General features: G+C 43.8%; 1 protein-coding gene and 1 long non-coding RNA gene across 10 annotated transcripts in view; one reads left to right on the top strand and one right to left on the bottom strand.

Moving 5' to 3' along the window:
- LOC121300162 (tubby-related protein 1-like) overlaps window positions 1-15,331 on the bottom strand; it is a 19,973-nt gene extending 4,642 nt beyond the window's left edge. For 2 of the 6 annotated variants that reach the window (XM_041228614.1, XM_041228613.1), the window contains exons 1-6: window positions 5,955-6,981; window positions 5,682-5,721; window positions 3,147-3,255; window positions 1,362-1,463; window positions 966-1,097; window positions 335-448 (exon numbers count right to left, since the gene is read on the bottom strand). In XM_041228614.1, coding sequence (XP_041084548.1) covers window positions 335-448; window positions 966-1,097; window positions 1,362-1,463; window positions 3,147-3,255; window positions 5,682-5,721; window positions 5,955-6,142 — 685 coding nt within the window. In that variant the 5' untranslated portion in view covers window positions 6,143-6,981. Of the gene's footprint in view, window positions 1-334; window positions 449-965; window positions 1,098-1,361; window positions 1,464-3,146; window positions 3,273-3,638; window positions 3,777-5,043; window positions 5,349-5,681; window positions 5,722-5,954; window positions 6,982-8,393; window positions 8,556-8,905; window positions 9,235-10,919; window positions 11,019-15,212 lie in introns of those variants that run through there. The other 4 variants (XM_041228618.1, XM_041228616.1, XM_041228619.1 and 1 more) reach the window with 4 other exon arrangements.
- The window catches only part of LOC121300167, a 17,559-nt gene continuing 8,112 nt past the window's right edge, over window positions 14,471-23,917 (top strand). Inside the window, exons 1-3 of one of the 4 annotated variants that reach the window (XR_005947503.1) lie at window positions 14,471-15,336; window positions 15,879-15,990; window positions 17,893-19,340. This is a non-coding gene — a long non-coding RNA (uncharacterized LOC121300167). Of the gene's footprint in view, window positions 15,337-15,781; window positions 15,991-17,892; window positions 19,341-23,917 lie in introns of those variants that run through there. The other 3 variants (XR_005947502.1, XR_005947500.1, XR_005947501.1) reach the window with 3 other exon arrangements.

Below are 23,917 nucleotides of genomic sequence, written 5' to 3'. Positions count from 1 at the left end.
CTTGAGTGAATCTGGAATGCATTCGTAGACCCATGAGTTCTCTTGAGTGAATCTGGAATGCATTCGTAGACCCACGAGTTCTCTTGAGTGAATCTGGAATGCATTCGTAGACCCACGAGTTCTCTTGAGTGAATCTGGAATGCATTCGTAGACCCACGAGTTCTCTTGAGTGAATCTGGAATGCATTCGTAGACCCACGAGTTCTCTTGAGTGAATCTGGAATGCATTCGTAGACCCACGAGTTCTCTTGAGTGAATCTGGAATGCATTCGTAGACCCACAAGTTCTCTTGAGTGAATCTGGAATGCAAATCGTTTGAACAGTTCTGGACGCACCTTTCTTTTTCCCCTTGGCCTCGGGTTTGCTCTCCTGTACCTGGAACATGGAGGCAGACTCCTTCTTCTTGGGTTTAGTCACTTCTCCTTTGGCTTCTGTCTCATTTTTCTCCTCTGAGAAAAGGGACAATGTTCTTTACAAAAGTCTACTGGAGCTGCAATATAACTGAAATAAACTACAGCAGAAGCTCAAAGTGGCAGTCCTCTGACTTACAAACTGACAGGTCAACAAGACACCCGCTTGAAACCAGAAACAGGGCCCCTGGAAGAGACGTGAAGAGCAGGGTGGAGGAATGTGACCTGGCTCTCCTTACTAAGACCGTTCACGAACACAGTTCACATGCACTCACTCATTGGAAAGGAAACAGGTCTCACAGTTAAACACAGCCTGATAAACAGGGGCTCTGGGGTGAGGAAATCGCCTGCACTGTACACACAGGCGTAGAAATCGTCTCTGTCATGACAAGCAGTGATGAGGTGACACGAGTTATAAACGTTGTTAAAAGCTTTCATATAGGCACCCGTTGTCTAGGTTGAATAGTCACAGAACTGGCACGTTTTCAAAGGGATGAGAAAAGGAAAGTCAATGCTGAATGTTTCCAGAGCTCCCTGCAGCCGGCCTCAAACTGACCTTTTGTTTGGGATTTCTCGTCCGCGGCGGCATCTCTGGAGGCCGTGTCTTTTTTAGTTTTCTTTTTCGTCTTTTTAACGGGAGCTTCTTCTGGGGGGTCATCCTGCTCATCTCCGTCATCATCGTCCGAGTCTTAAAAAAATACACAAAACCAGCAGGTGTTGGCTCAGAAATTCATTACACAGTACTGGTTCCACTGGTGTACCAGATGCAGAGTATGGGTTCCACTGGTGTGATTTACATTTCTGTGTTTTAAAAGGAAACTTGGAAAGGGAATCTACACAACAAACAGAAAACACATTCCTTCCCCACAGCAAGCTGTTCTTGAAGTCTGAATTCAGGAGACAGGGCAGAGAATGCACTGCAGAGTTTACCCTCCAGCACTGAAACACTCACCTTTCTTCTTTTTGGGCACCATTTTAGTCTTTTTCTTTGGTTCTTTTTCTGCAGGCTCGTTCTTTTCTTTGTCAGGTTTCTTTTTCTTTATTTTCTTTCCATCTAGGAGAAGAAGCAGAGAAGGGAAGATGAACACGCTGCTCACAGTTTAACAAACAGCAAAAGAATAAAAGGGAAAGCACACCATGATTGTTCGCTCTCGTAAGTATTCTTACTCTGTGTGTGTGTGTGAGAGTGCTGTATCACTCTTACTCTGTGTGTGAGTGCTGTATCGCTGTTACTCTTACTGTGTGTGAGTGCTGTATCACTGTTACTCTGTGTGGGACTGCTGTATCACTCTTACTCTGTGTGTGTGCTGTATCGCTGTTACTCTGTGTGAGAGTGCTGTATCTGTATCTCTGTATCACTGTTACTCTGTGTGACTGCTGTATCTCTGTGTGTGCAGTGCTCTATCTGCTCTTACTCTGTGTGACAGTGCTGTATCGCTCCTACTCTGTGTGTGAGTGCTGTATCCTGGGTTTGCTCTCCGTGTGAGTGCTGTATCCTGTCTCACGCTGGGCTCTTACTCTGTGTGTGAGAGTGCTGTATCACTCTTACTCTGTGTGTGTGCTGTATCGCTCTTACTCTGTGTGAGAGTGTCCTGTACAAACACTCTTACTCTGTGTGAGAGTGCTGTATCAGGTTACTCTGTGTGAAGTGCTGTATCACTCTTACTCTGTGTTTGTAAAACATATCACTCTTGTGTGTGTGCTGTATCATCTTACTCTGTGTGACTGTATCACGTTACTCTTGTGTGAGTATCACTCTTACTCTGTGTGTGAGTGCTGTATCGCTCTTACTCTGTGTGAGAGTGCTGTATCGCTCTTACTCTATGTGCTGTATCACTCTTACTCTGTAGAGTGCTGTATCCTCACTCTGTGTGTGTGCTGTATCACTGGTGTGACCCCACGTGCTGTATCGCTGTTACTCTGTGTGAGAGTGCTGTATCACTCTTACTCTGTGTGGGAGTTGCTGTATCACTGTTACTCTGTGTGTGAGAGTGCTGTATCACTCTTACTCTGTGTGAGTGTGCTGTATCACTGTTACTCTATGTGTGAGACTTCTGTATCACTCTTACTCTGTGTGTGTGCTGTATCACTGTTACTCTGTGTGTCAGTGCTGTATCGCTCTTACTCTGTGTGTGTGTGCTGTATCACTGTTACTCTGTGTGACAGTGCTGTATCGCTCTTACTCTGTGTGTGAGAGTGCTGTATCACTCTTACTCTGTGTGTGTGTGCTGTATCGCTCTTACTCTGTGTGTGAGTGCTGTATCGCTCTTACTCTGTGTGTGAGAGTGCTGTATCGCTCTTACTCTGTGTGTGTGTGCTGTATCACTCTTACTCTGTGTGTGTGTGCTGTATCGCTCTTACTCTGTGTGTGTGTGCTGTATCACTCTTACTCTGTGTGAGTGCTGTATCACTGTTACTCTATGTGGGACTTCTGTATCACTCTTACTCTGTGTGTGTGCTGTATCACTCTTATCTGTGTGTGTGCTGTATCTCTGTTACTCTGTGTGTGACAGTGCTGTATCGCTCTTACTCTGTGTGGGAGTGTGCTGTATCACTGTTACTCTGTGTGACAGTGCTGTATCACTCTTACTCTGTGTGGGAGTGTACTGTATCTCTTACTCTGTGTGACAGTGCTGTATCGCTCTTACTCTGTGTGGGAGTGTGCTGTATCGCTCTTACTCTGTGTGACAGTGCTGTATCGCTCTTACTCTGTGTGGGAGTGTGCTGTATCTCTTACTCTGTGTGGCAGTGCTCTCCTGCTCGTTGCTCTTCCTTGTCTTCCTGGGTTTGCTCTCCGTGTCGTTGGCCTGTCTCACGCTGGGCTCTTGCTTTTTCTTTTTGGGTTTCTTCTCCGGGACAGATCCTGCACAAACACAGCTGAGGGGTTACAGGAGTAATAACCAAGGGTTTGAAAACATACATTTCCATACCGGAGGACAACGTCCTTAGCAGGTTCAGCAGATGATATGATATTGCTTATTATGAGCGACACCCTGTAGAGTCACCACTTGTGAAGCTGGCACTGGGACCCCACGTTCACACGGCTACACACACTACAGAACATTATATGGGCTCCTAGCAGCTGCCAGGAAGGCTTTGCTTCTACAGCTGTATTATGAAGCAGGGAGAAGTTACAGGTTAAACAGCGACAGCAGCCTCCAAGACAAAGGAGACAACAATCTGAGAACAACGAGCAGTAAAATAAGAGAGAAATATAACATGATCTTACCGTCCGGAGCAGCAGCAGGGATAGCATGGGATAAAAGAGGAGACAGATAAGAAGGCATGCTACATTGTGTCTGCATACGACGGTACGAGAAGTGACGTGTGATAATAATAACCTATACAGAAAGAGCATAGAGCTCCGGTATACTTATATACGTGTAATCGTATTTTATAGATAGATAGATAGATAGACAGACAGATAGATAGATAGATAGATAGACAGATACATAGAGACAGACAGACAGATTAATTTTCATTCCATATACCTTTTCTTCCCTTAGTCATTTTAAAACCAAAGACACACACACTCACAGACACACACACACTCACACACACACACACAAACACAAACAGACACACACTCCATATTTTTAACTACATAATCTATATGCTGTAAATGTGTAAAATCAACAGCTATCTGATCTGAAAGGTCTTCTGGAGTCCAGGGATGGATGGTAAGTGTTCGGGGTAGACCTGTGAAAACTGAAGCCACCGATCATGTTCACTGTGCAGTGAGAGCCAGTCAGACAGGACTCTATTAAACAGCACCCAGCTCTCCCAGTCTTCATCCTGCCTCCTGGTGTAACCTGGAAACAAGGTCACCCGGGTCTCCCCAGCAATACAGCAGCAGAGGATTACACCCACAGCTCCTAATCTCATTACTGGACAACCTTGTGTGTCTAATTATACCATCACACTTGACAATCCCACAGGCAAGGAAAACACAAGAGCCGCTAACGCTTTAGATGAAGTGTCTCGAATCACTGTGTATTTACACAGCGGTGCAGAGTAGCAGAGCAGCTGCAGTGGCCCAAACATCCAAAACCTTATCTGCAACGATCTCGCAAATTAGAAACTCTTTGTATATTACACACGGGAGTCCCGCAATGGGCTCTCTGCTGGAGGTGACTTTTAAAAGGTAGGTATCTACCTTTAATCTCTGCTAGCAACGCTTCCTGTGCCTCGTTTCATTCAATTAATTTTCAGAAGAGACAGTGACAGAATTGACTTCATGTTGTTCTAGGTGCTACTTGAATGGTCATATTTTTTAAAAACCATACTGCCTTTCTTTTTAAGCTGTTTTTTTTTTTTTCTTGGTGGATTTTTACTGTGGTTGTGATTCTCCATTGAAGTCAGTTACTGCTTGGATAGGATTCCCTCACAGCTATGACTAATGCAGCCCCAGGCTAGAACTGCCCTGTCCTGAAAAACTGAAACACCCTGCCAAATCCAAAAGCTATCCAAGCACAAACAAAGTTTCTGTGCACGCTCTATTATAACCACCACTGCCAGAGCCTCACTGTAAACAGCTCACTTAGTCCAAACGCAGTGATATCAGTGCTTAACTAATTACAGAGCGTGACAATGAGACCACTCACACAGACCCCCCTCCCTGTACACAACGTTACCTTCTCTGCAGACATGCCAGGGGTCTGGGATCCACTCGAGGACCGCCTGCGTTCAAAAATCCATGTAAAACACAACAGAGACCCCAAAACAACCAAACCCAGCTCCTTAGGGAAGAGCAGTGAAAGCTTTGCTCAGCAATGAGCCCTCAGCAGAACGGTAAAGGAGATCATCGGATTTACCTGAGCTCCATCTGCCAGGGAAATAACAGGCTGTCTGGGACAAACCACCCAGAGGGAGAGGGGTGGGGTGGGGGCAGGAGGAATGTTCTCGTGCTGAAGGACTGTGTAACGGGTGTACTCAAGGGCGCTGGAACTAGGGGTGCTGGGGGTGCGGCACACCGAAAACGTGTCCCCAATTCAAAAACAAGTTACCCGAAAGTAGTTGGGGGTTAAAAAAAAAAATTCCACTGCCACTGGGTGCACTCAATTTTTTACTTATGAGATAAACTCTCAAATACAAACAAACTGTGTCCTAGGCGTTGTATCCACCCGCAAACACAGCAAAACCATCAACAGTCATCTTCCGGGACGGTTATTGATCCTGATAAGACCAGGGACACGGTGATCACTGGTTCCCTCGACCAGGGTTATTGAAAGCCTTACGAGATCATTGCTCCGGTCACACTGAACATTCCTACCTGTCTTTGCAGCTGGGAAGCGCAATCTTCATCCTGGTCGCTGTAACAAAAAAAAGACTCGAGCTTTATTAACGGGGTTTCTACATTTTACTGTTCCTTCAATCCACAACTGAGCAACACGGGCACCCGCAGCAGGGTTCGCTTTGAATCAAAGCTGGTTTTATTTCTAGATGAGAGGGAAGCCATCCGTTGTGATTCTAAGAGGTATCCAGCACTCTCAGTAAGAACTCGGAAAGAACGCACGTCGAGCGCACAGACCGCAGGTTTAAATACCGTGTATCGGAGCGGCTCGCAGGCTCTGCGTGCACCGCTGAGATGGGGTTGTCAACGTCCTTCGACCAGAAGACCGCGTAATAATGAAGAGATCCAGCCATGGGCACAGCAAGGCACTCAACTCGAGTGAAAAATAACAAACAAGAAAGCTGAGAGGGAACGAGGCACCGCAGTGCTATGTGATCCATGCTCGGAAATAGTTTCGATCAGCACTTTCACACCGCTGGAGTATTGTGTTCCAACAGACGCGTATGTTTTGACACTGCATCACCGTGCAGTGTTATACATAATTAAAAACGGATGAAGTAAACATAGTTCTTGTAATAAGTAAAATGACGTATTGTAACAATGGCATGTTATAAATAATATGTTCATTTATTATGTATGTATTTGGTTTTTTAACTATTTGCATTGAATTTCAGATAGAAAGGGCTGGATTCTCAATCGCATTTACCCGCAACCTTATTTAGATAAATAAATACAATCTGTAAATCTGAAAGAACCAGCTAAAGATCACGGAGCTGTTTAACCTGTTTGCTTTTTTAAAACTAATATACTGTATGTGTCTTTCCGGTCTGACAAATCGAGCTAATGACGATCTGGTGCAGAAAGCTTTCCAAATCTAGCGCAGTGTGCTGCTTTCCCTGCCGATTACCTACAGGGCACAACAATGAGAATTTAGCTGCAGCGCCTCTTCAGTTGTACACGGGTTATAATGATTTGCAATGCATGAAAATGTTGCCTTTTGAAAATGTGCATGAACTGTCAGATCTCAGGCTGACAAAGCAAAGCAGAGTGAGAGTTTAACCCGACGCTACAGCAAATGCAACTACCATCTCTGAATAACCGAGAGAGGTGATCTGATCCTCAGACAGCTATCATCTCTGAATAACCCAGAGAGGTGATCTGATCCTCAGACAGCTATCATCTCTGAATAACCCGGAGAGGTGATCTGATCCTCAGACAGCTATCATCTCTGAATAACCCAGAGAGGTGATCTGATCCTCAGACAGCTATCATCTCTGAATAACCCAGGAGAGGTGATCTGATCCTCAGACAGCTATCATCTCTGAATAACCCAGAGAGGTGATCTGATCCTCAGACAACTATCATCTCTGAATAACCCGGAGAGGTGATCTGATCCTCAGACAGCTATCATCTCTGAATAACCCGGAGAGGTGATCTGATCCTCAGACAGCTATCATCTCTGAATAACCCGGAGAGGTGATCTGATCCTCAGACAGCTATCATCTCTGAATAACCCAGAGAGGTGATCTGATCCTCAGACAGCTATCATCTCTGAATAACCCAGAGAGGTGATCTGATCCTCAGACAGCTATCATCTCTGAATAACCCGGAGAGGTGATCTGATCCTCAGACAGCTATCATCTCTGAATAACCCAGAGAGGTGATCTGATCCTCAGACAGCTATCATCTCTGAATAACCCGGAGAGGTGATCTGATCCTCAGACAGCTATCATCTCTGAATAACCCAGAGAGGTGATCTGATCCTCAGACAGCTATCATCTCTGAATAACCCAGAGAGGTGATCTGATCCTCAGACAGCTATCATCTCTGAATAACCCGGAGAGGTGATCTGATCCTCAGACAGCTATCATCTCTGAATAACCCAGAGAGGTGATCTGATCCTCAGACAGCTATCATCTCTGAATAACCCAGAGAGGTGATCTGATCCTCAGGCAGCTATCATCTCTGAATAACCCAGAGAGGTGATCTGATCCTCAGACAGCTATCATCTCTGAATAACCCGGAGAGGTGATCTGATCCTCAGACAGCTATCATCTCTGAATAACCCAGAGAGGTGATCTGATCCTCAGACAGCTATCATCTCTGAGCAGTACAGGCAAGTGGCCCTAGAACCTGTAGGCGATGTGTGGTGTGCCATGTGAAAAAAAAACAAAACAAAAAAAAAACAAAGCGTATTACTCTACACACGTTACCACCACCTTGTGGTTGAACTAGGTACTGAACACACCGCTGGTAAGACTGCACGCAATGCCAGGGTTTCATTTGTATTTATTACTATTGTTTTGGTTTGTTATTGAATGTATATGTATTTTGTTGAGAGCGGCGGAAGCTGTTGGGATTGAGTTTAGTGCCCCCTGGTGGTTCGCTCTCAGTGGTGCACAAGCGCTCATTTTTATTAAAGAGTCATTTTTTTTCTCTTCTGATTTTATCGTGTAATTTACTCATATTTACACAACGCTGGACTGTATCAATTAGCTAATGGTTACATTCTGACTTCTGCCCATGTGATGTAATTGTATCTGTAATCTCTTTATTCCACGGGTGCTTATGAGAAGTGCTAGAATTGGTTTCCTTAGGTATCAAATGAAGTACTGACTGGTCATCTTTTTCTCTTCCTGGCACCCGCATGTAATGTTAATACTTTTAAATGAAAAGGGGTCGGTCACTTACTTGTCCGAGGTCCAGACTTCCCGCAGAATATCTGACTGCAGAGGCATAAGGGTCCCGGGACTGGTCTGTGCAAGATCACAGCAAACCTCAAACCAGACTTCACCAGCAAACTCCCCCTAACTGAGCCACGGTGCGGTGCTTCTTCAGGGTCTAAGAGAGACGCTGCAATAACAAGGGATCCTGAGCAGTAGATGATCGACTGGCTGACTATAATGGAGAAGTGCACACAAGCGTTTCTAACTCATACAATCTCCCTCGACACTGACTCAAGCCTTCACTAAATTAGGATTAAAAATCTGAAAACGCCCAACGCTCTAAGCAGCAAAGCTTGGTGACATTCTTCTCTCGTGCCTCGAGTCTGTCACAGTCTCTCACTAATATCCCATACGTCTCTTAGTATGTGATTCCGGTGCTGTCCGAATACAACTGGATGCAGAGGTCAGCCTCTCGTTCCTGTGAGTGAATGCAGAGCCAGAAAGACACTCAACCCCCCCACAGCCCCCCCAGCTTACCTAACCTCCCAGCCCCTCTAAGAGGATTGAGGAAAGTGTGACAGGCAGGCTGCTAGCTATCCTTCTGAGAGGGTTATTTTCAGTTCACATCTGCTGTGTGGCTCGATTCAGCCTTCGTTAATCAGCAGGCTTGCTGGGGTCTTATTGAAGTCATATTACGATTGGGTTCTGTTGCTTTAGTGGTCCGGTCCAATGGGTTAGAACCAAGCTTCATGGCAAAGGAGTCTTTGATCTGTGTGAGTGTGCTGTCTGGAGATTGGAATATGGGGAATCGTGCAATTCTGACAAGTTCAAGCTTCATCTCATGGATCTTCCAGCGCACCTCAGTTCTGTAAGTCAGACAGAGAAACACCCACCCAGTCAGAATTCATTCCACATTCCAGAAGAGTTTACAGCTGCCCGCTGTAGAGCTCTCCGAATCACGTCTAATCTCCAGGTACACTGGTGAAATGTGCTGGATCTGAACCCAGACCTCCGTGGGTGAATGCCTGCTGTTTTACCAGCCTACGTCCAAAACACAAATCAGATAAATGTTCTTTGTATTTAAGAGAGATCCGCTGAGCAGCTTTAAGCTTCTTTCAGCTGTGTTTTATTGCACAGTTTCTAACAACACTTACACTGAAGTCACATGGCAAACGAGATCTGAGTTGGCTTGGGTTAGGTTAGCAGTAATCAGCCCAGATCATGTGATAAAGGCTACTGTCTTTAACTGGACAAGAAGGCGGAATATAAAATAATAACAATAAAACATATCCTAAAAGGAATACAACATAGTTTATAGGTGAAACTATTTTAATTTATACAATATTGGATAATCTGTTGAGGGTGCAGTGACTATGAAAGCCCACCAGATGGTGCTGCTGCCTAAACACCGTACTAAAAGCGGGGACAACTGGAAATAAAGAGACAGGTGTTGATGGATCTTTCTAGTGATCTTGAGATCAGTTTTCCTGTTTTTTTTTTTTTTTTTTTTTTTTTTTTTTTTTAATTATTGCAGTTTCTTTGTATTACTAGAACTAGGAGGGAACTAACTTTAGCCAGATATCACTTAAAAAAAATTATATACAGCTAGACACGGTCCAAGACAGAATAGTGCTAACACATTGCAATAAACAAGTCTGCTGTTAACTTGCTGAGGACACCGCTACAGGAAAATGTGAATACAATAGCAAAAGAGGAACGACTGAACGATTTGTACTGGTTCTGACCGGGACGAAAAAATGAAGGCTGAACAGTGGGCCAATCCCAGCTTTCCCGAGATGCTGGCTGGGAGCTGCTCTGTCTTATCACTCCCGAGGCAGCTGTCATTCCTGCACGCGGGAACGCAGCGACACAGGCTGGCACTTCAAATACTGCAAATTGCTCAGATTATTGACTGATTAAGACAGTCTAGACTAATAGCTTTTTTGGCGCTAACACCAACCCTTGAAAACAACACAGGCCTTGGCAGGGAGCCTAAGGAAGGACAGGGCTCTGGGGAGGGGGAGCGACTGCAGTCTTAAAGGTATAGGGTCCCGCTTTTACAGGGAGACTCCGTTTCCATGAGATGTTAGAGCTTGGCATTGATTTCATGTGAAGCTTGCTGTCATTCTGAGCGGTGCGTATTGAAATTACTGAGCCAAGGTGTGTTACTGTAGGTGTAGCTCGGCATGACGCAACTGGAAGCAGATCTGTGTCGTTGACAGAGGATAAGGGACCTCCTGGCCCATCCCTTTGCTGTAGTATTGTTCTAATACAATACTGCTGTGTATTTTTTCTGCCTGTGTCTACAGTAGGGGTGTGCAGATACTCGTATGTTCAGAGTATTTGAATCAGTTCAAACACAACCATTTGTTAGCGTGCCGATATCAACACAAGAAAAGCTGCCCTTCCCTCATCTTTACAATTTAGTGCCAATCAATGGCGATTCTCTTCTGCTCTGAGTGCTTTAAAAGCCTACCAGAAGCAAATAAACTGCAGCAAGCTGACAGTGAAAATGCAAAACTAGCAAATGCATCTGATTCACAAACCTGACCTTTCTTTAAACAGGTACCTCTGTGGAAGCTGAGGTTTGTAGTTCTTTTTTAAAATCGAGTCTAAAAGCAGAGACAGCACCTTGCCCAGGACTACAATCCCACAATCCACTGCAGAGGTGATGCATTGCTAAGTGAAGAAAAACAAAAAGGGAGTTAATTAGCATATAAAATGTTCCATCGTGGAGCCGAGCACTCCTTTCAATCTGAGCTGAGCTCCTAGCAGCAGTCAATCAGAAAGCAGACGGGCTCATTTCCGAAAGCAGTGTCAGTATGAAGCACAGGCAGCATTGGGCAGAGTCTCAGAATGAACAGCTTGTGCTTCTTTCCAATGTCCAAAGCCAGACACAAGCACTGAAGCGAAGGCGAGGGCTGAGGAAGCTTTACCACGGGCAGGGTTCTCTGGTTTCTGGTTTGTATTGACTTTGCCGTTGGTATGAACTCACGCCCATGAAAACACAGCGCTACGTGTTCTGAAATGGACACCTTTTTGCTTCACGGTCGGTTTCAGTAACTAAGCGTTAAAGGGGATGTAATGTCATTTGTATTTGAAAAAGACAAATGCAAAAATCGATTTTTTAATGATATAAAAGGTGCATTTCGACGAGAAAAGGAAAGGGTTAAGGGAAGACATCAGAACTAGTTCAATGAGTGAGTCTGATTTCCTGGGACACAACATTTTTCTTCAACACTATTAAGACCCTAATCCTAAGGCACACCTTTTCAAACTAAGGAAAGGTCTGCTATTCCCAACAGCTGGATTTATTGTGTAAATTACATTCTTGTTAATAACAGCAGTTCAAAAGTACAGCTATGGCCAAATGTTTTGCATCACCTAGAATTTTAGGACTGAGACATATGTAATCAAAGAAACTACAAAATGATATCGCAACAGTCTACCAGAAGCCCTAATAGCAGTACAGTATTTCATATTAGAGTTTAAAATGCCATCAATTGCTGTCAGTTTTCTGTTAAGTCTATGGAAAGCTACAAAGCGGTGTGTAATTTCAATATATTAACGTAACATTATTCAGCAGGTTTCATTTGACTTTATGAAGCAAAATGCGTTTAATTCTGTAGGGTGATGCAAAGCACTTGTTCATCGCTGTGTTATTACAGGGTGACATTTCAGCCTGTGATCTGTAGGTGTGCCACCAATCCACTAAACTTATGGCCGTGGCTGCAGTGACACCAACTGTTCGCCTGAAACACCCCAAAAAACCTGCTGTCTATGAATAGCTGAGCAGAATCATCTGCGAGTTCTGTCTGAAGTGATGTGCCATGATAAGCAACCACTCGTCCAGAAACATTTCCTGTGGGATATATTATTGTTTTCTATAACCGTCTTTAAATAAAAAGGCAGTTTTGAGTCCTGCATTGGAAATACAGTGAGTTGAGCTGGATTCGAATGTGGTGTTGGACTGCACACTGTGTTAAAAGGATGTGGATGGTGTATTTCACCCTTACAATAACGTTATCCTGAAGCAGAGAGCTCTACAGACAAGCTGCAGCCTCACACTGGGCACAGTCCTGGAATGGAGAGCCGTGTAAAGAGCAGAGAGCTCTACAGACAAGCTGCAGCCTCACACTGGGCACAGTCCTGGAATGGAGAGCCGTGTAAAGAGCAGAGAGCTCTACAGACAAGCTGCAGCCTCACACTGGGCACAGTCCTGGAATGGAGAGCCGTGTAAAGAGCAGAGAGCTCTACAGACAAGCTGCAGCCTCACACTGGGCACAGTCCTGGAATGGAGAGCCGTGTAAAGAGCAGAGAGCTCTACAGACAAGCTGCAGCCTCACACTGGGCACAGTCCTGGAATGGAGAGCCGTGTAAAGAGCAGAGAGCTCTACAGACAAGCTGCAGCCTCACACTGGGCACAGTCCTGGAATGGAGAGCCGTGTAAAGAGCAGAGAGCTCTACAGACAAGCTGCAGCCTCACACTGGGCACAGTCCTGGAATGGAGAGCCGTGGAAAGAGCAGAGAGCTCTACAGACAAGCTGCAGCCTCACACTGGGCACAGTCCTGGAATGGAGAGCCGTGTAAAGAGCAGAGAGCTCTACAGACAAGCTGCAGCCTCACACTGGGCACAGTCCTGGAATGGAGAGCCGTGTAAAGAGCAGAGAGCTCTACAGACAAGCTGCAGCCTCACACTGGGCACAGTCCTGGAATGGAGAGCCGTGTAAAGAGCAGAGAGCTCTACAGACAAGCTGCAGCCTCACACTGGGCACAGTCCTGGAATGGAGAGCCGTGTAAAGAGCAGAGAGCTCTACAGACAAGCTGCAGCCTCACACTGGGCACAGTCCTGGAATGGAGAGCCGTGTAAAGAGCAGAGAGCTCTACAGACAAGCTGCAGCCTCACACTGGGCACAGTCCTGGAATGGAGAGCCGTGTAAAGAGCAGAGAGCTCTACAGACAAGCTGCAGCCTCACACTGGGCACAGTCCTGGAATGGAGAGCCGTGTAAAGAGCAGAGAGCTCTACAGACAAGCTGCAGCCTCACACTGGGCACAGTCCTGGAATGGAGAGCCGTGTAAAGAGCAGAGAGCTCTACAGACAAGCTGCAGCCTCACACTGGGCACAGTCCTGGAATGGAGAGCCGTGTAAAGAGCAGAGAGCTCTACAGACAAGCTGCAGCCTCACACTGGGCACAGTCCTGGAATGGAGAGCCGTGTAAAGAGCAGAGAGCTGTACAGACAAGCTGCAGCCTCACACTGGGCACAGTCCTGGAATGGAGAGCCGTGTAAAGAGCAGAGAGAGTACAGACAAGAGAGACACAGAGAAGAGGAGAGGAGAGGAGACGGTCCTCTCCGACGGACTCGTTAGTGTGTCGACTTGAAAACTGCTACAAGAGAGAGGAGATCAGAGAGAGCTGGCTGAGCAATGCACACAGCTGAAACTTTAACAAGAGAGAGAGACAGAGAGAGAGAGAGAGAGGAGAGAGAGGAGAGAGAGAGAGGAGAGGAGAGGGCTGGCTGAGCAATCACACAGCTGAAACTTTAACAAGAGAGAGAGACAGAGAGAGAGAGAGAGAGAGAGAGAGAGAGAGAGCCAGAGAGAGGCCGACCGACTCGTTAGTGTGTCGACTTTGAAATTGTTTCTCTTGTCTCTCTTTGTCTTCTCTCTCTCTCTCTCTCTCTCTACCTCTCTCTCCTCTACCGACCGACTCGTTAGTGTGTCGACTTTGCAAATGTGTTCTCTCTATCTCTCTCTCTTAGCTCTCTCTCCGTTAGCTCTCTGGCTTCTCTCTCTCCTCTCCTCTCTCGTTAGTGTGTCGACTTTGAAATTGCTTCTCAGAGAGAGCGGTCTCTCAGACGAGATCTTCCTCGAGGAGAGGCTCCTCAACTCTCACAGCTGAAACCTGAAACAGAGAGGAGAAGAGAGAGAGACAGAGAGAGACAGAGAGAGAGGTGAGAGAGAGACAGGAGAGAGAGGAGAGGGCTGGCTGAGCAATCACACAGCTGAAACTTTAACAAGAGAGAGAGAGAGAGAGAGAGAGAGAGAGAGAGAGAGAGACAGAGAGAGAGAGAGAGCAGGGAGAGATAGCAGAGAGAGCTAAAGAGGGAGAGCGAATATTTCAAAGAGACCTATCTTTTCGGCCCCCCTCCTTTCAGATGTTTTAAATATATATATATTTATAGTATTGCATAAATTTGATTTTTGTTTTACATCGTCCAAAGCCAGCTTAAAAAAAAAAAAAAAAAGTCAAAAAATAACAAAAAGAAGTGACGTCACCCAAATTGCTGCCCCAGATTTTGCCTGCGAGGAAAAAAGAAGCAAGGCAAATAAGATGGCAACAGCTTTATTTCCAGGGTAAAGGCCGGGCTGCATTAACACAGCCCAGCTCTGTCAGGCCATGGTTTAGCGGACAGTGCCGGTGCAGCTGGTCTGCACATCAGCACTCTCCCTCGCTGGCACTGATGTGAGAACACAGGGACCTGACACTTCTATTGGGCAGCAGGCAGGAATTATTCTGCCAGCTGGCAGCTGTTGCCAGAAGCTGCAGCCTTTCTCTTGAACCAGCAGCCCTCCCTCGCAGAACCACCACTGCTCACTCCAGCAGACGAGCACAGCACGAAAATTAGCTGGTTTTTTATTGTTTAAAGTGTAATTTCAGGGGGGGGGGTGCGGGAAGCGAGAAGCGGGAGATCCTCTGTGGCAGCTGCACTGTTAACAAGGATGTTTATGTGCATTTAATTAAAAAAAAAAAAATCCTGAAACAAAACAAAACTGGCAGATGTAAAGCTTCCAAAAACGTGTTAAATGATTACCCAGGACGGGAAAAGCCAGGCATGCAGTACCTGGGACGGGTGCCAGCTGCCGACAAAAGACTCCAGCGCACGCTCAGGAGGAACGTTCTCATTCCTCTTCTAGAGAAGTGATCACTTAGAGTAGCTCAGCTTTAAAATCTGCAGCACGGCTCCGGTAAGTATCCTGTTGTGTTTGTCCCACTTCTGAAACTGCCAAGAATCTATTTTCATTTTTTGTTTTGAAGGGGTCTGTTAAATTCTGCGGGAGCCAGTCGGGGGTTTGCACTGTATTGCACCCTCCCCCCTCCCCCTTCCCTGAAAGAATTAACATGCACAAGACGTGACTTGTCACTTCATTGCATGACATTGCCTACTCAAGACAGGGGAGACAACATTATTTTTTATAGCTGCGTGTGTGTGTGTCTGTGTGCCAACCCTCTCGCTGGCTCACTCTCACTCTCTCTCTCTCTCTCTCTCTCTCTCTCTCTCTCTCTCTCTCTCTCTCCCTCCCTCCCTCTCCCTCGCGCGCTTGCTCATGCTCTCCTCAGTCTCTCCCACTTTGGCAGCAGGGCCAAAATGGGCAGGGAGAATGCAGAGAGAAAGCAGCTTAGAGGGTAAAACAGAGAGGCCGCAGAATTGCTTCGACTGGGAGCCACATCCCCTGTTTGAGTGCAGCTGATCGTGAGCGCAGCCCTCTCCCTTTCTCTCCCTGTGCAGGCGAACACGGGGCACAGAAACGTGTTGTGGAGTCCGCGCCCAAGCGCCGCCATGACCCCTGTCAGCTTCAGCCAGCAGAGATCCCCGCCCGAGCACTTCAAAAGCTGCACAGGTATTTAACACTTCTCTTTTTACTGAAGGTGTATGAAAACATGCAGCCCCTTTTTCATTCCTTCCTTCCTCCTCCCTCCTTCTTCTTCTTCTTCTTCTTCTTCTTGTCTTTCGCGCCATCTTGCCGCAGCCAGGTCAAGGCATTTGGAAAGCAAAAGGGCAGGAAATGAAAAGGTGCTTGGAGCAGAGAGGGTCAGATCTTCACGAAGGTTCTGTCAAATTTATATCCGTAATCACAACAAGGTTTTTTTTTTTTTTTGTTCCATTTTAGAAAGATGGAAACAGTCCAGCTTAAGTTATTATCAAAGACCTTGCGTATAAACCAAGGTGAAACAAAACTGCAGATGCATCGAAAGCAGCAACTGAGCCCGTGTTTGAGCTGTGGATACTGCCTGGTTCATTCGGACACAGATGGCACGCTGCGGTCTGTGTGGATTAGGGTTTCTCTGTTGGCTAAGACGGCCTAAACTTACACTCAGTTCAACAGCCTTTCCCCTCGTGCCAGAAGAATCGCACACGACCAAATGTTATGTCGTTCTCTTTGAACACAAAATATATAATATATATATATATATATTTTTTTTTAACAAAAATATTTTTCCCATTATTTATTTATTTTTGAAGTCACTAGCTGCTTTGTTCTCTGCAAATATTTACAGAAGATTATTTATTTTTATTTTTTTGCATTTTGGTTCCACTGAGCGACTCTGGCAGGAAAGAGCAGACATTTCACACAAAGTAAATATTATATACATTGTTTTCATCCATCCTCAATCATACAGAACTCACATATAAAAGATACAGAAAACAAAAGGACATGTTTCAGATGGTGCCAGTAGGCAGCTTTGACTTTGTGTTACTGCACAGAACGAGGTTTCGTAAGGGTTGTAGAATTCATCTACTTTAAAGATCTGGTTGCAACAGTTCAAATAAAAGCTGTAGTTTTTCGCTCCAGGGTATTTCTGACAACACCTATTTTCAATATGGTGTCAGGAAGCAAGTTGAGAAACAATATGAAATCTGGCAGATCTGGCTTTCTCTCGTCAGGGGAACGTTGCTCATAGATCATATTCAGAGGAGTACGAAACACTTTTAAACCCAGTAGGATCCAGTTCAGGTATTCTGACGCGCACACAATTCTTCACCAGAGAAGAAGCAGTTCTATTCATTTTAGATTGCATTAAAATTGCAATCTACAGATATGTTTGAAAGGAGGTATAACTGCAGTGTACAAAAAGAACAAAAAGAAAGAAATTATTTAAAATATATAATTTATTTCAGGACGTTTTTTGGGCAAAAGCCCTCCGGTATCCTCATTCACACACTTCTTTCTATACTTTGAAACTCAAGAATGAGTGTTTGCAAAACGTTCTTGAAAACGGGAAAAAGAAAGTTTTGCGAATGCCAAAATACCAGATCAACAGGCTTTAGAGCACATGGGAGTTTGAGTGCCTGGAGACTTGAAAATGAGGGGAAAAGGGCTGCAAATAAACAGATTATATCAATCCGGTCAGTGACGAGGGAGGCAGATTGTTACAGCAATTAGAGGAATGGCTTCAGAGACTCCAGACTCCAATCCAGGGCTGGACCTCCTCTCACTATCGGTACATTAAAAGAGCATTGTTTGAAAAGACTCTCTTTTCATTTATATTGTTGTTATTATTATCATTGTGTGTTCAATATTTAAGTCTGCGTATTTTATTTCCTTCAGTATTTTTACGGAGTACAGTAGCTACGGGAAGTGAACTATCAGCAATGTTTAAGAAGCTGCTTGTTTTCCCTGCTGCTGTTAATGATGTAGCTCTCAGAGTGTAAAGCAGGGTCTTCAGAGCTCTGTACAGACCTCCAGTGACGAAGCTTCATGTAGTGACTCAACAGCACGGCCTTGTTTTTCTCTACCCAGATTTATCATCTACTTCCTGCCTCTCCTCAGATGAACTTGTCATTTTTTTTTTTTATTATGTTCAGGCTTGCCTGGCTTCCCGCTTGTGTGTCAGGCAATCAGGGCTTGTCTGGTCAGACAAAAACACAGCCGCACTCCACTCGACAGAGAGCTTAACCACGTACACCAGACTTTGAACTGCAGCAAAGTTATACTTTAATGAACAGCAATGAAGTCGATCTGTATTATTTTTTCTTATTATCCAGCACTAAACAGCACCACAAAACCCGACTGGTGTTCTGAAAAGCCTGCTGATCACTGAAGGAAAGCAGAAAAAGTTTGCTTTGCTCAAAAACACTCCACAGCTGTATTTTAATTTCAACAACAAAAAAAAAAGAAAGAAAGAAAGAAAGGCAGAGTCTCATTTCACCCTCGCTCGCTCACATGCCCGCTGTGCTCAGTGGCGACACTCTGCACAATCACAGTTTCGCACAGCTAGTGTGTTCCTGGTATCGGATTGCGTTCCGTTGTGGAATATTATATATCAGTGCATTATAACTGCCAGGTAATTGTTTGGAAACTACACTGGTGTGAAGAGTGAAGTCAGGTCAAGTCTGTACAGATCAGTTCAGCAGCCATGACGTGCGTTTCTCGGCCCTGCATATGAAGTGGAGAAACAGTGGCGAGGAAAAGGGCTTGTGATTCTGGGTTTTCCACAGACTTGTGTTCTTGCCCTACATGCAGCCATTGCAAAGACTATTCTTATCATTCCTGAGTGATCCAACAGGAACCGCATTACAATGGGGGCACTTCAACATTTTCAACAGGTCAAGACCACACCGCCCTGCTAGAAAGAGAACACACCACCGTTTCTGATTTAAAAACAGCAATCAGCAATTCAATCAAACCACCAGCAGCCAAATATCAGCATTACACCTTAAACAGCACACGAGCAGAGAGCTTTCGGTCTCTGCTGTCCTGGCAGTTCATATAGAGTTCTTGTTTATAGGGGTGGATATCATTCTCACTCCTCTCTCTACCCCCCTGTCAGAGCTACAGTACTGAATCCTCAGGAGACCACAGGCTGAAGTCAAACGAGGTCACTGTCAGACTAGCTTCCTGTTACAATCCTTTTTTTTTTTTGCAAGTAGGGCGTTCGCTGTACAGCAACACGATGACACGGATCTAACTAGACCATGTGAATCAGATCATTCACACGGAGAACACGAAGAGCACAGCTCCGTTTAGAGCCTCGTTCGTGCCCAGGGTGGAGGGCATCATTTGGAAGAATTTGGAAAGAATCGAAAGCCCACTTGGTCAGACCTCCCCCTTTGAAAAGCAAACACCCCGTGGAAGCCCAGCCCAGCAGGGAGAGGAAAGCACACTTCTCTGCCCACAAAAGCAGCTGTGTAATGGCGGCGCGGAACGCAGCCCAGTGAGAACGGGTTTCAGGGCGCGCTTTGAAAGAGGTATGTTTGTAAAAAGAGTAAAACTGATTGAGCCAAACAAACTGAACCACTTGATAGAAGCGTCCTTGTTCAGTGTAGTTTTTGCTATGACGTGTAATTATTACACCTTACAGCCAATCAATACACACTGGTTGTATAATTACAATGTAGTTACAATGTAGTAGCTGGATCTGAAATACAGTGGTGAAGCTTTCAGTCGTGGCGTACAGTTCACTTTGTAAATGCTGTATTATTAGCAGATGCTGCTAATCCCTTGTAGCAGTGTAACCACAAGTAAGCTTAATGAGTAAAAAAAACAGCTGCTTAGTGAGTTGCTTTGTATAGTCCTTAGTAAATGGCTCCCCTGCATGCAGTTACAGTAACCCTTTCAGCTGCACTTCACAAACCTGCAGCTGTGATCATAACAGTCCCGGCTGAATGAATCACTAAGTAGTTATTATTACCAACAGTTAATCACCCTTAAAGCGATGCCTTTATAATTCCAGTACGACAGTGACACCGTAGTTTCCAAACAGTCCTTCAGCAGTGATGATTTGCTCTGTGCTCTTGTTAGTGTTTGAGTGTGATGGTGGTTTGGTAGTGCTGGATTTTGGCAGGATGAAAGCTGCAGACAGGCTTCTTAGCTGCGAGGGTCTCTGCTCGTCAGAACCACAGCAACCTGCAGTGCATGTGCTCAAGTGCAACGGCTGATTCCAGCAGAGCCATCCAGACCAGCCTGACGCTGGTGGGATCTGTTGCTTGATCGAAGCCAGGTCTCTACATGTACCTGGCTTCTGAAAGCACGTTTCTAACTATGTTTCCTGGCCTATGCTGGGCCTGGCTCTTCTCATTTAATGAATTAGCTTAACAGAAAGTTTACCTTTTAAAAAAAAAAAAAAGATTTCAAGGAACCTGCTCAAAAAAAAAACCAAAACAAAGCAAAACTATTCTTGAATCCGGCTCAGGACAGAGTGAGATGACGACAGCCAGACTCTTGCGGTTCCTTTTCTGGAAAGTCATGCGGCTTTTGCCCACGAGTCTGCCAGCAGGAAATGAGTCGGTGACATTTTCTCAACATTTCCCACATGGTCGTTGAGGACATGTTGAAGAAACTGAAACTAAAGCCACCAGCACTGTCGCACTGCGCAGAAAATGATTCACAATTATTCAGCTCATATAACCTGAATCTAGCTTAACTGTTAGCTAACTGGTAAGACACGCATATGACTGTGTTTGATGAATGGAATTTAACAAGCCTTAACAAAGAAGGGGTTCCTCAAAACTCTCAACATAAAGTTTCATTAAAAAAACCAGTCTGATCCTTTTGTGAGTCCACTGGAGAGCCAGAACTCAACGTAGCCAGCCGGGCCTCAAGAAGCACTCTCATTCCCCTCCACTGTCCCGTATCAAACTCGAAAATGGACACACAATGGAGTATTTGGAGTGTTTTGTATTTCTGGTGATGTATTAATATGGATAGGGAGTATTTGGAGTGTTTTGTATTTCTGGTGATGTATTAATATGGATAGGGAGTATTTGGAGTGTTTTGTATTTCTGGTGATGTATTAATATGGATAGGGAGTATTTGGAGTGTTTTGTATTTCTGGTGATGTATTAATATGGATAGGGAGTATTTGGAGTGTTTTGTATTTCTGGTGATGTATTAATATGGATAGGGAGTATTTGGAGTGTTTTGTATTTCTGGTGATGTATTAATATGGATAGGGAGTATTTGGAGTGTTTTGTATTTCTGGTGATGTATTAATATGGATAGGGAGTATTTGGAGTGTTTTGTATTTCTGGTGATGTATTAATATGGATAGGGAGTATTTGGAGTGTTTTGTATTTCTGGTGATGTATTAATATGGATAGGGAGTATTTGGAGTGTTTTGTATTTCTGGTGATGTATTAATATGGACAGGGAGTATTTGGAGTGTTTTGTATTTCTGGTGATGTATTAATATGGATAGGGAGTATTTGGAGTGTTTTGTATTTCTGGTGATGTATTAATATGGATAGGGAGTATTTGGAGTGTTTTGTATTTCTGGTGATGTATTAATATGGATAGGGAGTATTTGGAGTGTTTTGTATTTCTGGTGATGTATTAATATGGATAGGGAGTATTTGGAGTGTTTTGTATTTCTGGTGATGTATTAATATGGATAGGGAGTATTTGGAGTGTTTTGTATTTCTGGTGATGTATTAATATGGATAGGGAGTATTTGGAGTGTTTTGTATTTCTGGTGATGTATTAATATGGATAGGGAGTATTTGGAGTGTTTTGTATTTCTGGTGATGTATTAATATAGATAGGGAGTATTTGGAGTGTTTTGTATTTCTGGTGATGTATTAATATGGATAGGGAGTATTTGGAGTGTTTTGTATTTCTGGTGATGTATTAATATGGATAGGGAGTATTTGGAGTGTTTTGTATTTCTGGTGATGTATTAATATGGATAGGGAGTATTTGGAGTGTTTTGTATTTCTGGTGATGTATTAATATAGATAGGGAGTATTTGGAGTGTTTTGTATTTCTGGTGATGTATTAATATGGATAGGGAGTATTTGGAGTGTTTTGTATTTCTGGTGATGTATTAATATGGATAGGGAGTATTTGGAGTGTTTTGTATTTCTGGTGATGTATTAATATGGATAGGGAGTATTTGGAGTGTTTTGTATTTCTGGTGATGTATTAATATAGATAGGGAGTATTTGGAGTGTTTTGTATTTCTGGTGATGTATTAATATGGATAGGGAGTATTTGGAGTGTTTTGTATTTCTGGTGATGTATTAATATGGATAGGGAGTATTTGGAGTGTTTTGTATTTCTGGTGATGTATTAATATGGATAGGGAGTATTTGGAGTGTTTTGTATTTCTGGTGATGTATTAATATGGATAGGGAGTATTTGGAGTGTTTTGTATTTCTGGTGATGTATTAATATGGATAGGGAGTATTTGGAGTGTTTTGTATTTCTGGTGATGTATTAATATGGATAGGGAGTATTTGGAGTGTTTTGTATTTCTGGTGATGTATTAATATGGATAGGGAGTATTTGGAGTGTTTTGTATTTCTGGTGATGTATTAATATAGATAGGGAGTATTTGGAGTGTTTTGTATTTCTGGTGATGTATTAATATGGATAGGGAGTATTTGGAGTGTTTTGTATTTCTGGTGATGTATTAATATGGATAGGGAGTATTTGGAGTGTTTTGTATTTCTGGTGATGTATTAATATGGATAGGGAGTATTTGGAGTGTTTTGTATTTCTGGTGATGTATTAATATGGATAGGGAGTATTTGGAGTGTTTTGTATTTCTGGTGATGTATTAATATGGATAGGGAGTATTTGGAGTGTTTTGTATTTCTGGTGATGTATTAATATGGATAGGGAGTATTTGGAGTGTTTTGTATTTCTGGTGATGTATTAATATGGATAGGGAGTATTTGGAGTGTTTTGTATTTCTGGTGATGTATTAATATGGATAGGGAGTATTTGGAGTGTTTTGTATTTCTGGTGATGTATTAATATGGATATTAAGTATTTGGATTGTTTTGTATTTCTGGTGATGTATTAATATGGATAGGGAGTATTTGGAGTGTTTTGTATTTCTGGTGATGTATTAATATAGATAGGGAGTATTTGGAGTGTTTTGTATTTCTGGTGATGTATTAATATGGATAATGGACAGGGAGTTGGAGTGTTTTGTATTTCTGGTGATGGGATAGGGAGTATTTGGAGTGTTTTGTATTTCTGGTGATGTATTAATATGGATAGGGAGTATTTGGAGTGTTTTGTATTTCTATTTCTGATGTATTAATATAGATAGGGAGTATTTGGAGTGTTTTGTATTTCTGGTGATGTATTAATATGGACAGGGAGTATTTGGAGTGTTTTGTATTTCTGGTGATGTATTAATATGGATAGGGAGTATTTGGAGTGTTTTGTATTTCTGGTGATGTATTAATATAGATAGGGAGTATTTGGAGTGTTTTGTATTTCTGGTGATGTATTAATATGGATAGGGAGTATTTGGAGTGTTTTGTATTTCTGGTGATGTATTAATATAGATAGGGAGTATTTGGAGTGTTTTGTATTTCTGGTGATGTATTAATATGGATAGGGAGTATTTGGAGTGGGAGTAGTTGGAGTGTTTTGTATCCTCAAACACACACACACACACACACACACACACAGGGACATTTGGACACTGGTGATGTACAATACACACACACACACACTCCCTCAAACACACAACCCACACATGTCGTTTGTAACAGAAACGAGAAGACGGAGAGAGTAGAGGTAGTAACTATAGGGTAAAGAAGAAGAGAAAGGAGCGGTGATATCAGAAAGATAAAGGATTTTTTTTTTTTATGTATTACACATGTGTGGTGGGCGGGGTTCCCCTACCCGCCCAGTCCACGGATGTTCTGTTCTCAGTACTCCACTAACACCCCCCCCCCCACACATCCTTTTTCTACCTATTCCCTCATCACACTCCCACCCCCCTAAAGACCCCCTTTTTTTTCCCCCCGAATTCTCCCACTCAATACATCTCCCTATAAACCTCACACACACCGCCATACAAGACCAC

The sequence above is a fragment of the Polyodon spathula genome, chromosome 25 (genome assembly GCF_017654505.1).
Source record: "Polyodon spathula isolate WHYD16114869_AA chromosome 25, ASM1765450v1, whole genome shotgun sequence".
NCBI classification, from domain to species: domain Eukaryota; kingdom Metazoa; phylum Chordata; class Actinopteri; order Acipenseriformes; family Polyodontidae; genus Polyodon; species Polyodon spathula.
Note: the sequence above shows the minus strand (reverse complement) of the source record. Positions and strands in the feature narration are given on the sequence as shown.